Genomic DNA, 14,871 nt, shown 5'->3' on the forward strand with positions numbered 1-14,871 from the left:
CATTGGCGCCTGGACAAGTTTCCATCTTTATTACCTCAGTCTACAGTTTCATTAAAGTTATGATAGAAACTTAATGTATTCAATCAAAAGTCTTGAGATAGGAGATGTTTCCTTATTTGTGCAACCTTTAGGAGGATCTAACCGGAATGAGGTCTACAGCATAAAGGACTGGGGTACCCACCATGTGCATGCCTTCCTTCCTTCAGGCAACTTCAGATATAGCTTTTTGTTATTGTTGCTTGTTTGTTGAGTGTTAAATTAATGTGTATTTTAATATTAAGTGTATAGATGTTTAGCTTGCATGCATGCATATGCATCACATGGATGCAGTACCAGTGATGACCAGAAGGGGCCTCGGGTCCCATAAAACTGGAGTTACCGATGGCTGTGAACCACCTTGTGGGTGCTGGGAGTTAAACCTTTGTTCTTAACTGCTGAGCCATCTCTCCAACCCAGTTTGGGGGGATTTTTGAGAAAATATTTCATTGCATATTGGAGCTGGGGAGATGGCTCAGTTAGTAAAGGACTTGCTTTGCAAGCATGATGATCTGATATAAAACTGGGTGGGTGGGGTGGCACGCATATTCTATCCCTGAGCTGTCAATGTAGAGACAAGCAGATTTACAGGGTTCACTAGCCAGTCATAGCCAGTCAGCCTAGTCAAAATTCTAAGCCAGTGAAGAAAAACCCTGTCTTTCTCTCTCTCTCTCTCTCTCTCTCTCTCTCTCTCTCTCTCTCCATATATATGTGTGTGTGTGTATACATATACATACATACATACATACATATAATATGAACTGTACCCATGTTGTCTTCTGTTGGTCGAGGCTGTCCTCTGGCTTCTACACACATGCATTTGTGCACACATGCACTCAATAAAAATAATGAAATAAAAAATAAAAACAAATGACAACATCTAATGAAAATAAAAGCTAAGTAGACCAGCTGTGTATCATGGTGGGCATGCATATTTTTGCATAGCCATCTGGAAAACATTTTGACCTTTCATATATGGTGTGAATGGTAAACATGAAATCACTGCATGATTCATTAAACCCTTTCCTAGATATTTACCTAAGAGAAATGAAAATATATGCCTCCCCCAAACCCTACACACTAGTGTTCTGGCATCTGTATTTAATAGGAGCCAAGAACTAGTAAATGGATAGTGAACTGAGCTGCAGTCATGCCATGAAGCAACTCAGCAATAAGAAGAAGGGACCAGCAGAAGCAATGGCGGCAAGTGAAAATGGTGTTTCTTAGGAAGTCCACTTATGCCATATACCACAGGGTAGAAATCAGGTCATGGCAGTCAGGGGCCGGGCATTTAACATTGTGGAATTCTGATCCTGAGCTGAGAAGTTTCAGACCACAGTATCTCTCACCGACTTTCAAATTTTTCCTTTTCCTTAGCATGTCTTTCTTCCTATAAGATGAGTTCAAGGGTCTGCTCTGGAAATCACAAGTGGCTTGCCTTCCTCCCCCCAACCCCCACCCCGCAAAGTTCTGCTGCGATATTTGTAGTAGACCTGGCTGGACATGGCTGCGCGCATGAGACACTCTCAGCAAGGAGGATCAGAGGCTGCAGTAGGGTGGTGTACCGTTCCCTGCCAGACACCCCCCCCCACACACACACACACAAAGGCTCAAGGTCCTTGACATGCCGCTGGCTGCTAGCACAGAGCACCATGCAGAGTCCCCACAAGGTCTAAAAGGGCTCTGCTGAGGAAGTGTAAGGATCTCCTGCAGGCAGCCTGCCAGGCCTGCATGACTCCCCGGCAGTGAACACATCAGCACTGCAATCCCCAAGCTTCATTCAGGGTTTGGACATTGCTGCCTCGGGCAGAGTCCATCATGCAGGTTGGGGTCAGCATGTACCTCCTGTCAGGCTTGCCAGAGAGTTGACCTTTTGAACGAAGTCGGAAGTAGTGGAAGCAAAGGGAAGCCGCGCCTCCACTGGCCATCCTCTGGTGTTGGGGAGGGTAGGAGAAAGGCGGCAGACGACTTGTAGGGGAGCAAGAACACCTGAAGCAAGCACTTATTTCACAAGTTCATGCAAAGTTGGGTAGAGCCATTGCATAGAAACAAAACAAAGTTCTCCAGGGTGCACAAGCAGACACTTGTGCGGCATTTGGCCTTTAATACCTGAGCGACCAGGAACTCAGTGTCCCTTCTCTAGGCAGCTACCACAGCCGCTCAGACAGCGACCGGCTCTCCACTTCCCACACGTTTATTCCTAAGTACCTCACACTCCATCTAGCCTCCCATCCCAGTACTTTCCTACTTCCTGTCTTGGGATCCTCCCACTTCACCTCCAGTGGTGGTGGTGGTGGTGTGTGTGTGGGTGACACTTGGGTGTCTGTGTCACCTTTCTCCCCTCCCCCTCTTCAATTTTCTGAATACAGCCGCACACCTGATCAGTTTACTAAGATCTTATTCCTAGGTATCGAGATGGAAAATCTGATTGGCTCCCTGGGTCAAAGACTTTGCTCCTGTGCCCAAGACAGATGAAGCACTTGGAGCTGAGCTCCCATTCAGAGCTAGGACTTTATGGAGCAGTGGGGCTAACAAGAGCTCTAGGGCAGGGAAAAGATGGTAGTTTCCTGGTACGGCTAGTGTCAAGGAAGGAAGGAGGGCACTTAGGGAACCCTGCCAGCTTGCAGAACACGTCAAAGGCTACTAGGTCTGCCTCGCTCCTTTCCAGACTTCTCAGCTGGAGCTTCTAGCAGTTTTCCCAGAGTTAATCCATTCGTTCACTAGCTCACAAAGTGCCCAGCTGAGCCAGGAGCCTTGTTCTAGTACAGGCCTGCCTCCCAGCAACTCCATCAATTTGGACAAGTAACAAAGACTTCTGAGAGTCCCCTCCTGTAAAATAGAGGGGACAGTAAGAGCATCTTATCACTAATGGCATCCTAGATTGGTGATATCTGTAATTATTTTCAAGTGTGCTGCCCATGAACAAGCTATACTATCTGTGGTTGCTATTGTCTGTTTTTTTTTTTCTTTTAAGTTTCCCATCCCTCAGTCACTGAGGGCTAAAATGAAACCACATTTGCCAATAAGTTCGAACAGGCTCAACCCTCTCTTTCTCCCCACTTTCTGATAGACAACTTCTTGAGTAGGCAGAGGTGAACATTGGGCACATGGAGCCTTCCAGAGCTGGGATCAGAAAACCTCTTGTTTGTTTGTCTGGGGAGAGGGAGGTTCAGCACCAAGGGCTAAGCAAATATTTGTGGTTATGGATTAACCTGACTCCCAGACTGACATGGCGGTACCTGGAAGAAATTGCAGTTTCTCCTTGGTCCACCCCTGTAAGTCCCCCTCAAGGCAACACAGAAGAGGGCTGTGAGGAAGAGGTAGGGAGGAGATTCCAGCTGGGAGGAAGGTGAAATCCTTTAGCTAAGGTTCTCCAGGCTGACTGAAGCTTGAGGCCACGGAAAACAAGGACCCAAACTCTAGACCAAGGCATGGGTTCCCGGTTATCCAGATGGCCCTCTCGACACGTGAGATCATGTGGATCAACTGGACGTCAGCCAAGGGGTTCCCCATGATCTAGAGTCATCTTCAAACCCAGAACCCCATGACTCCCCTCTACCATGTTCTGTAAGGTGGAATATACAACTCCTGAAGCCAGCAAAGCAGGAGAGCGAGGCCAGGAGGGACTGTGCAGCTGGGATAGGCAGGCCTGCCCACCTGGTCTGGGGGACACTAGAGGCCTTGTGGGTTGACCATTGGTTGGGGGCAGGGGTTCCAGGGTTAGGGCCACATAGGCTTGGCCTTGAAGCCAACGTCTGCCCTCCTCTTAGGTGTTGGCTTGTAACAGGCAGTTTCTTTCCTCCAAGCTTCTGGGTCCCTTCCCATGAAACGGGGGTGAGAACATTAATGCCTACCTCTTGTAAAAGTGAATGGTGACTGATGAGGATGTGTGTGTGTGTGTGTGTGTGTGTGTGTGTTTTCTGGTGTTTGGGATTGAACCCAGAACCTTAAACATGCTAAGTATGTTCTCTCCTATTCAACTGCAACTCTCCAGTATCTTGTTCGTTTAACAGCTTGGGAGAGGGGTTGGAGAGGTTGGGAAGATGGCTCAGCTGAAAAAGTGCTTGCCTTGTGAGTGTAAGACCCTGGGTTTGATTCCTAGAACATATGGTTTGTTTGTTTGCTGTTTGTTTGTTTGTTTGTTTGTTTTAAAGCAATGTGTGGTGGCACACACTTTCAATCCTAGTGCTGGAGAGCAGAAACAATGGATCCCTTGGGCTTGCTGGCTAGCCAGCCTACTCGATAAGTTCCAGACAGTGAGAGAGAGACCTTGTCTCAAAAAATAAGGTTGGAAACCAGGCATGATGGCATACCCCTTTAGATCTAGTATTCAAGAGACAGAGGCAGGTGGATCCCTGTGAGTTTAAGGACAGCCTGGTCTACATAGAAGTTCCAGGATAGCCAAAATAGCCAAGACCATCTAGAAAAAAAAAAAACCTGGAGGAAAAAAAATCAGACAATGAATGCCTGGGGAAGGGTGAAGGGCAGTCAAATTGCCCCTGGTCTCCACATGTGTACAAACTTGTGCACACAGGAAAGAGCTTTTTATATTTTTACTATTTGTATTCCATGTATTCCAACAACTCTTATGGAAGAAACATATTCTATTCATTTTACAAATGGCAGAACTGAGGCACGGAACAGGTAAACAGCTTGCTTAATACTGTTCTCTCTCTCTCTCTCTCTCTCGCTCTCGCTCTCGCTCTCGCTCTCGCTCTCGCTCTCGCTCTCTCTTGCTCTCTCTTGCTCTCTCTTGCTCTCTCTTTCTCTCTCCTGCTCTCTTGCTCTCCAGTAGGAAATGGAATTTGCCCCAGGCAGTGACTTTTCTGCTTTCAGGTACCTAGAGTCAGCCTAGCTCTGAAGGCCACTAGACTATCTGTCTGTGAACAGTGTACCCCACTCCAGACCCAGTTTCCACACAGACAACGAGCTCACAAACATGTCCTTTCCTTCCTTCCTTTCTTTTTTGGGGTGTGTGTGTGTGTGTGTGTGTGTGTGTGTAAAGAGATCAACCTCAGACATTTTCTTCAGGAGCTATATACCTTGTTTTTTGAGGCAGGGCCTCCTAATGGCCTGGAGCTGGTCACCTGGAGCTGGTCAAGCAGGCAAGGGCGGCAGCTGGCGGCCGGTGGCCGGCCAGCAATCCTCAAGCATCTGCTTATCCCTGCCTCCCTGGATCTGGGATCACAAGAACATGCCTCAGACAACTACATTTTTATTTTAATTTTATATGGGTTCTGAGGATCAGACTTAAGTCTTCAAGTATGCATGAAAAGTGCTTTATTGACTAAGATATCTCCCCTGCTCAGAGATGGCCATTTCATTCTACTTTTGGGGGACCTGGAGGTGGGGTGGGGAGCAGCTCAGCTGTGTGTATCCTTGGAGCTTAGAAGTTCTCCTCAGACAGGTGTCAGCAGTTCCAGGATGTGGCACTTCAGAATCTTCCTGCTGTTCTTGTCCACCTGGGGAATTTCCGGCACACCAGCCCATCCTGGTAAGACTGTCTCTCCATCATCACAAGACCCTCAGAGCCTCTACCGGGCTTTCCGAGGCACAGGCACAAATGGCCTCTCTAGAGGTGCCCCAGCTACCTCCTGAGCTGTTCTCTTCTTTATTGCCCCATCTCCCTAACAAGCCCTTACCTAGTCTGCCCCGCCCACCAGCTCTCTGCAGCCTCGGCTCAGGTGAGTACACCTTCCTCATGCACCCTTCTGAACACTCTTAGCTGTTCTCCTACCTGACAGGTGTCTCTGAGAGCTGAGGAGACACCAAAGTGATAGCTTTCTGTTCTCCACCTGTTCTCCCCCTGCTCAGGGGGACTGTATGAGAGGCCATGGGAAATGAAGGAGGGAGGCAGGAAGGGCTCGCTCAGCTATGCTAGGAGACTGTAAGACAGATTCCAGTTGGCAGTCTTATTCTTTTATTGCTATTTATTTATTATTAGACAACACTGTGTGAGGCTATTTTCATGCACATATACAACTTCGCAGTTTTCACAGCAGCAGCAGGATCTGGCACTGCCTCTAAGCACTTCGTTCTGCACGAGACACCTTGTTGAGTATTCCAGGCATGTCCTGAAAGGAAGTCTGTCTGTCTGTTTCAGAGCTCATACTCTGCAAGATCCAGACTGCTGTTCTCCCAGGGGGACCTGGGATCAGAGCATAAAAGCAGGGCATAACATCCCTCCTGGGAACTAGAATAAGAGCAGAGGGGTCAGAGTGAGGTCTTCCTAGGCTCTCTCTAGCTGGGGCTCTTCCAATCCCTCTTGGCCCCACTTGGCCACCACATTGACTCCCATCCCAAACCAGGCCCAGTGTTCTCCAGCAGCAAGCATGCCCACCAGGTGCTTCGGGTCAGACGTGCCAACAGCTTCCTGGAGGAGATGTGGCAAGGCAGCCTGGAACGGGAGTGTATGGAGGAGATCTGTGACTTCGAGGAGGCCCAGGAGGTTTTCCAAAATGTGGACGATACAGTAAGGTCACAAAGCTGAGAGCAGAGGGTGGGCTGGTGGCTGGATGGGACCTAGAGGAGCAGTAGGCATGACTACTGCCATTGAGGCCCTTTTTGGAGTCATAAGAGTTGGCTTGTCATGTGGATGCTGATATTATTTAAGGGCCTGGTCAGGGCACAGGACACTGTAGGAACTGAACCAGGGAAAAGAGTCTAGGCAGCCCTCCAGGGGCCACTATTGCCCGTCTCTGTCTCTCCACCACGTGACCAGGTGACTTTCCTCTCCTCCACAGTGACCTATATCTAATGTTTGGGGGTGGGGGAGAGTGATCAATACTCTTTTTTAAAAATACTTTTAAAATTTTTATTTTATGTATATGAGTCCTCTATCTGCATGTACACCTGCATGCCAGAAGAGGCATCCGACCACATTTATAGATGGTTGTGAGCCACCATGTGGTTGCTGGGAACTGAACTCAGGACCTCTAGGAGAGCAGCCAGTTCTCTTAGCCACTGAACCATCTCTCCAGCCCCGATCAAAATTCTTTGATATCTGTTCCTTGAGGCACTCTGGGCCTCAGCTAGTTGAGACCTAGTTAGAAACACAGGTTCTAAGCTAGCAAGCCATGTCTCAAGCCTGGACGATCCAAGGCCAGGGGAGGGATGATACGGCTGAAGGAGACAGGATAGCCTGTAAGGGATTTAGGTACTTTTCCCTGAGGATGTTATTTTGGGAGTAGATGACCCCATGGGCAGAGATCCAGCTGTGTGGAAAGGGGTGTTTCAGGGTGGGCAGGAAGGAGCACTATGGCAGATGTTTGTCTGGAAGCCCTTTCCACTCCTAGACACCTCATATTTAGGATGAGGCAGTACCTTGTGGGCTTCCCCTAGGTAGCTGGGCTGGGCCTGACGCTCTACCCTCTCTCCCCCCAACAGCTGGCCTTCTGGACCAAATACTTCGGTGAGTGAGTTCTGAACACCTGAATGGATGTTGATGCTTACTCCGGAGTCAGTGGAGGTTGGAGAGGAGAATGGAGGTATCCACATCTTCTCCTGCCCCATCCCGCTGTCTTTCGCAGACGGTGACCAGTGCACGGCTCCGCCCTTAGACCACCAGTGCGACAGCCCATGCTGCGGGCATGGCACGTGCATCGACGGCCTGGGCAGCTTCAGCTGCAGCTGCAATGAGGGCTGGGAGGGCAGGTTCTGTCAGCAGGGTGAGAGGACCTCGGCAAAAAAGCAAGGTGGGCTGAGATGGGATCTGGAATGGTAGGGCCACCACGAGCTGCACTCTTCTGTCTCGCAGAGCAGCGCTTCCAGGACTGTCGGGTGAACAATGGCGGTTGCTTGCACTACTGCCTGGAGGAGAGCAATGGGCGGCGCTGCGCTTGCGCCCCGGGCTATGAGCTGTCAGACGACCACAGGCACTGCAAGTCTACTGGTGAGTCAAGACCGGTCTTCAAAGAGCACTCCCTTCTTCCACCATCTCCCCCCACCCCCCAGCAAGCGCATCTTGAGGACCCAAGACAGGTGGACTTACCACCCATTTCCTGGACCCTGTAGGTACTGTCAGTCTTCAGGCACTTATGGACATACCCCGAGCACAACTGTCTCTGTATCTGTCTGTCTCTCTGCCTCTACCACACACACACACACACACACACACACACACACACACACACACACACACTGATCTAACCTAGGGACTACGTCATCAGTGTCTTCCTCCATCTCTACCCTCCTGGATGTGTTGCTTCCTTGCAGACCCCTGACTTTTGTCCTCCTTTTAGATTTTCCTTGAGTTTTTATTTTGAACGAGTCTACTAATGTGTGTAGTTTAAGAAGTCAGGAAGTCAGGGTTCCACAGCTCTTTGGATGGTTTCCTGGGCTCTTCTCATCCTTTCTACTTTTTTTTTTTTCAATACCAGATGAACCTAGGGCCTGGCCACATATGAAGCAAATGTTCTTTCCAGCTGTTGCTATCTTTCTATTCTCCTTTGTCCTCCTTCTTTTTTCTTTTGAGACAAGGTTTCAACAAGTCACCCAGACTGGTCTTAACCAACTCTGTAGTTCAAGCAGACTTTAAATTTGTCATCCTCCTGGCTCAGCCTCCCCACTATCAAAGATTAAAATAGCATCACCAGGCTTAGTTCTTAGAACATTTTAAGATTTATTTTCTTTTACTGAAGGTAGATTTTTCCCTATAAAACTTTAGTAAAGTGCTATATTGATTAAAACTTAAGCATTAAGAATTTCAAATTAAAAATATTGCATATATAATCTGTATAAAATAAGTATGTGAACATGTAATCTGATTAAAAAAAGAAAGAAAAAACAAAATAGATTGTTTTCACACAATATACTCTGATTACAGTCCCCTCCCCCCCTCCTCTCAGTTCATCCCCGTCTGCCCTCCCATCTGGATCAGCACAGCAGAAAATGGGTATCTAAGGAATAATAAAATAAGGTAAATTTTAAAAATCAAAATACAACAAAACAGACAAACAAGAAAAAGAAAAAAAAGCCACAGGAAATGCATATGGGTGGACACACATCTGCACACACAGAAATTCCATAAAATTCCAAACTGGAAGCCATGATGTATATATAGGCAGAGGCCCAACAACAAAAGCTCTGACAACATTATGAAAGACCCTCCAAAGATGATCCTGACTTCAATTTATGTTGACCATCTACTGCTGGGCACGAGGCCACACCTTAAGATTGTTTCCCCAGTACGACTCCCTTGGAGAGAACTTATTTTTCAAGTCTAAGTGACTATCAATTGGAGATAGCTTCTGGGTTAGGAATGGGGCATTTGTCTACTTCTTTACCCAGCTGGGACAGACCCATTCAGAGCCTGTGCCTTCTACCACAATCTCTGTGAGCTCGTATGTTGTGTGTAGAAGGCTCTTATTCTTTGGTGTCCTCTATCCCCTGTGGCTCTTAAACTCTTTCTGTCTCCTCTTCTGCAGTGTTCCCTGAACTCAGAGGGGAGGGATTTGATGAAGACATCCATTTAAAGACTGAGTATTCCAAGGTCTCTCCTTCTCTGTATATTATTTGACTGTTGGTATCTCTATTTGTCTCATCTGCTGCAGGAAGAAGCCTCTCAGATGATGGCTAGGCAAGGCACTGATTATGAGTATAACAGAATGTCATTAGGAGTCACTTTATTGTTATGTTCTTTTAGCAGAAGAGTAGCATTTGGTTTTCGCTTGGTTTCTGGCCTATCTATCTAGTCTCAGGTTTTTGGCCACGAAAGGGAGCATTGGGTAAGGGTTCTGTCTCATGGAATGGGCCTTAACCCAGATCAGATATTAGTTGGTTTCTCCACGGGTTTTGCACCGTTATAGATTCAGCACATCTTGCAGGCAGGGTACTTGTACATGGAAGGGTTTGTAGCTGTGAAAGGTTTTACCTTTCTCCTTTCACAGCCTGCAGAACACCTTCTAGTCCATAGGGGTGAGGGTAGACAGGCACCAGATTGACCTCTGAGTTCACTGAGTTCTGTAGCTGTTATCTTCAGCAATGGGTCCTTACTTTACCCTCAGTTTGGGGAGAACCACCTATATCCTCAGTTGTCGAGAAGTACCCATGGGTCACCTTTGGCAAAAAACTCAATTAGATGTAACCCGATCCTGGTATTGGAAACTTACTTTGGTGACCAGAGATATCCAGTTGGGCTCCTGTCTCTCTCATTGTTTGGTGATGTCATTTAGATTGCCTTTGTATATGTATATACCATAGAAAGCTTCTACTGTGTTAGGTTTCCATACAGCCCCTCAAATGGCCCTTAGTTTAGCTGTCCCTTCCCATATTCCAGTCCCTCCCAAAGTCTATCCTAACTATCTATTCTAGTTCCCTTACCTAGGGAGATCCTTTCCTCCCTGTGGTCTCTTCCTCTCTACCCAACCTCTGTGGTTACAGTGATTGTAGCTTGTTTGTCAATCATTTAATGGCCATCAACCACAATTAAGAGGATACATACCACATTTGTCTTTCTGGGTCTGAGTTACCTCACTCAGGATGATTTTTCTGGTTCCATCTATTTCTCTGTGAATTTCATGGTTTTGTTTATTTGTTTATTTATTTATTTATTTACTGAATTTAGAGCTGAGTACTATTTCATTGTATAATGTAACACATTTTCTTATCCATTACTCCACTGACAAACAGCTAGGTTGTTCCCAGTTTCTGGCTATTACGAATAGAACAACAGTGAACACTGTTGCGCAAGTCTCTCTAGCAGGATGCAGTGTCCTTGGGTAGAGGCCCGAGAATCACATAGATGGATCTTGAGGTAGATCAATTCCCATCTTCCTAAGAAACTGCCACCGTGATTTCCATAGTGACTGTACAAGTTTGCACTCCCATCAGCAATGGATAAGTGTTCCCTTTACTCCATATCCTCAACAGAACAAGCTGTCATTTGTTTTATTGATCTCAACCATTCTGATTAGTGTAAGATGAAATTTCAGAGTAGTTTCCATTTGCATTTCCCTGATGACTAAGGATGTTAGATTTTTCTTTAAGTGCTTCTCGGCCATTTGTGTTTCCTTTTTTGAGAATTCTCTGTTTATATTCATACCCCAGTTTTAAATTGTGTTATTTTCTTGTTGATATCCAGGTTTTTTATTTTTATTTCTTTACATTTTTTAAATATCAGCCCTTTATCAGATGTGGAGTTAGAAAATCTTTTTCTAGTCTTTGCCTGAATAATGGTGCCCTTTGCCATACAGAAACGCTTCAGTTTCATGGAGTCTCCTTTATTAATGTTGCTGGCTGTGACCTCATCGTGTTGCTGGGGATGACTGATCTTCCTGTCCTCTTACTCAGAGTGCTGGGACTATGAGCATCTACACTCAACTTTGTTTGGTGCTTTAAGAATGTCAGGCAAGCCTCTACCACCTGAACTGTTGTCCCCAGCACTGACTTTGAATTCTTTTTTTTTTATTATTGGATATTTTATTTACATTTCATATGTTATCCCCTTACCCCATCCCCCACCCACCCGGGAACACCCCATCCCCTTACCCCTCCTCCTTCTTCTCTGTGGATGTAACCCCCCACCTACCCACCCCCACTCCCACTTCCCCACCCTCAAAATTCCCACCCCCTGGGGCCAGCCTTCATGAGGTCAAGGATCTCATCTTCCACCTGTGCCCGGCAGGGCCCTCTACTCTTACATATTCAGCTGAAGCCCTGGATCCCTCCATAAGTGCTCCCAGGCTGGTGGTTAGGACCCTGGGAGCTGTGGTTGGTTGGTATTGTTGCTCTCCTCATGGTGCCACAAACCCTTTCAGCTCCTTCAGTCCTCACTCTAACTCCTCTATTGAGAACCTCATGATCAGTTCAATGGCTAGTTGTGAGCATCTGCCTCTGAATATGTCAGACTCTTGAAGGCCTCTGAGGAGACATCCATATCAGGCCCTTATCGGCATGTACTTCCTGACTTCCACATCAGCATCTACCTTTGGTGACTGCATATGGGGTGGATACTCAGGTGGAAAGGTCTTCAAATGGCCCCTCCTTCAGTTTCTGTCCCTCACTTTGTCTCCATATTTGCTCCCTTGAGTATTTTGTTGCTCCTTCTAAGAAGAACTGAATCACCCCCACTTGGTCTTCCTTTTTTATGAGCTTCATGTGGCCTGTGAGTTGCATCTTGGGCATTTCAAGGTTCTGGGCTAATATCCGATAATCAGTGAGTAAATACCATGTGTGTTCTTTTGTGATTGGCTTACTTCACTCAGGATGATAATTTCTAGTTCCATCCATTTACCTAGGAACCTCTCGAATTCATTATTTTTAACAGCTGAGTAATACTCCATTGTGTAAATATACCACATTTTTTGAATCCATTCCTCAGTTGAAGGACATCTGGGTTCTTTCCAGCTCCTGGCTATTATAAATAAGCCTGCTATGAACATAGTTGAGCATATGTCCTTGTTATATGTTCGAGCATCTTCTGGGTATATGCCTAGGAGTGGTATAGCTGGATCCTCAGGTAATGCTATGTCCAATTTTCTGAGGAACCGCCACACTGATTTCCAAAGTGGTTGCACCATCTTGCAGTCCCACCAACAATGGAGGAGTGTTCCTCTTTCTCCACACCCTCGCCAGCATCTACTATCACCTGAGTTCTTAATCTTAGCCATTCTGATTGGTGTGAGATGGAATCTCAGAGTTGTTTTGATTTGCATTTCCCTGATGACTAAGGACACTGAACATTTCTTTAGGTGCTTCTCGGCCATTCGAGTTTCTTCCATTGAAAATTCTTTGTTAAGCTCTATACCCCATTTTTTAATAGGGTAATTTGGTTGTCTGGAGTCTAATTTCTTGAGTTCTTTGTATATATTGGATATTAGCCCTCTATCAGATGTAGGATTGGTAAAGATCTTTTCCCAATTTGTTGGTTGTCGTTTTGTCCTATTGACAGTGTCCTTTGCCTTACAGAAACTTTGCAATTTTATGAAGTCCCATTTGTCAATTCTTGATCTTAGAGCATATGCCATTGGTGTTCTGTTCAGGAACTTTTCCCCTGTGCCCAAGTATTCGAGGGTCTTCCCCACCTTCTCTTCTATTAGTTTCAGTGTATCTGGTTTTATGTGGAGGTCCTTTATCCACTTAGACTTGAGCTTTGTACAAGGAGATAAGAATGGATCAATTTTCATTCTTCTACATGTTGTCCTCCAGTTGAACCAGCACCATTTGTTGAAAATGCTGTCCTTTTTCCACTGGACAGTTTTAGCTCCTTTGTCAAAGATCAAGTGACCATAGGAGTGTGTGTTCCTTTCTGAGTCTTCAATTCTATTCCATTGATCTTCCTGCCTGTCTCTGTACCAATACCAGGTAGTTTTTTATCACTATTGCTCTGTAGTATAGCTTGAGTTCAGGAATGGTGATTCCTCCAGAGGTTCTTTTATTGTTGAGAATAGTTTTCGCTATCCTGGGTTTTTTGTTATTCCATATGAATTTGAGAATTTCCTTTTCTAACTCTGTGAAGAATTGAGTTGGGATTTTAATGGGGATTGCATTGAATCTGTAGATTGCTTTTGGCAAGATGGCCATTTTTATTATATTAATCCTGCCAATCCATGAGCATGGGAGATCTTTCCATCTTCTGAGATCTTCTTCGATTTCTTTCTTCAGGGACTTGAAGTTCTTGTCGTACAGGTCTTTCACTTGCTTGGTTAGATTCACACCAAGGTATTTCATATTATTTGCAACTATTGTGAAGGGTGTCATTTCCCTAATTTCTTTTTCAGTCTGTTTATCTTTCATGTAGAGGAAGGCTACTGATTTGTTTGAGTTGATTTTATAACCAGCCACTTTGCTGAAGTTGTTTATCAGGTTTAGGAGTTCTCTGGTGGAAGTTTGGGGGTCACTTAAGTATACTATCATATCATCTGCAAATAGCGATATTTTGACTTCTTCCTTTCCTATTTGTATCCCTTTGACTTCTTTTTGTTGTCTAATTGCTCTGGCTAGGACTTCCAGTACTATATTGAATAGGTAGGGGGAGAGTGGGCAGCCTTGTCTAGTCCCTGATCTTAGTGGGATTGCTTCAAGTTTCTCTCCATTTAGCTTGATGTTGGCTACTGGTTTGCTGTAAATTGCTTTTACTATGTTTAGGTAGGGGCCTTGAATTCCTGATCTTTCCAAGACTTTTATCATGAAGGGATGTTGAATTTTGTCAAATGCTTTCTCAGCATCTAGTGAGATGATCATGTGGTTTTTTTCTTTAAGTTTGTTTATATAGTGGATTACATTGATGGATTTCCGAATATTGAACCATCCCTGCATTCCTGGGATAAAACCTACTTGATCATGATGGATGATTGTTTTGATGTGGTCTTGGATTCGGTTTGCTAGAATTTTATTGAGTATTTTTGCATCGATGTTCATAAGGGAGATTGGTCTGAAGTTCTCTTTCTTTGTCGGGTCCTTGTGGGGTTTGGGTATGAGTGTAATTGTAGCTTCATAGAACGAATTGGGTAGTGTTCCTTCTGTCTCTATTTTGTGGAATAGTTTGAAGAGAATTGGTATTAGGTCTTCCTTGAAGGTCTGATAGAATTCAGCACTAAAACCATCTGGTCCTGGGCTTTTTTTAGTGGGGAGGCTTTTGATGACTGCTGCTATTTCCTGAGGGGTTATGGGACTATTTAGATGGTTTATCTGCTCCTGGTTTAACTTCGGTACCTGGTATCTGTCTAGGAAATTGTCCATTTCATCCAGGTTTTCCAGTTTTGTTGAGTATAGGCCTTTGTAGTAGGATCTGATGATTTTTTGAATTTCTTCAGTTTCTGTTGTTATGTCTCCCTTTTCAGTTCTGATTTTATTAATTTGGATACTGTCTCTGTGCCCTCTGGTTAATCTGGCTAA

At 45.5% G+C, this 14,871-nt stretch overlaps 1 protein-coding gene across 1 annotated transcript in view; it reads left to right on the plus strand.

Annotated features, from left to right (window-relative positions):
• The first annotated feature begins 3,223 nt into the window (after positions 1 to 3,223).
• The window catches only part of Proc (protein C, inactivator of coagulation factors Va and VIIIa), a 22,711-nt gene continuing 11,063 nt past the window's right edge, over positions 3,224 to 14,871 (plus strand). Inside the window, exons 1-6 of the mRNA XM_028762711.1 lie at positions 3,224 to 3,311; positions 5,444 to 5,530; positions 6,345 to 6,508; positions 7,423 to 7,447; positions 7,566 to 7,703; positions 7,793 to 7,927. Coding sequence (XP_028618544.1) covers positions 3,266 to 3,311; positions 5,444 to 5,530; positions 6,345 to 6,508; positions 7,423 to 7,447; positions 7,566 to 7,703; positions 7,793 to 7,927 — 595 coding nt within the window. The 5' untranslated portion in view covers positions 3,224 to 3,265. The remainder of the gene's footprint in view (positions 3,312 to 5,443; positions 5,531 to 6,344; positions 6,509 to 7,422; positions 7,448 to 7,565; positions 7,704 to 7,792; positions 7,928 to 14,871) is intronic.

This window comes from Grammomys surdaster, unplaced genomic scaffold, assembly GCF_004785775.1.
Source record: "Grammomys surdaster isolate TR1022 unplaced genomic scaffold, NIH_TR_1.0 135, whole genome shotgun sequence".
Lineage (NCBI taxonomy): Eukaryota > Metazoa > Chordata > Mammalia > Rodentia > Muridae > Grammomys > Grammomys surdaster.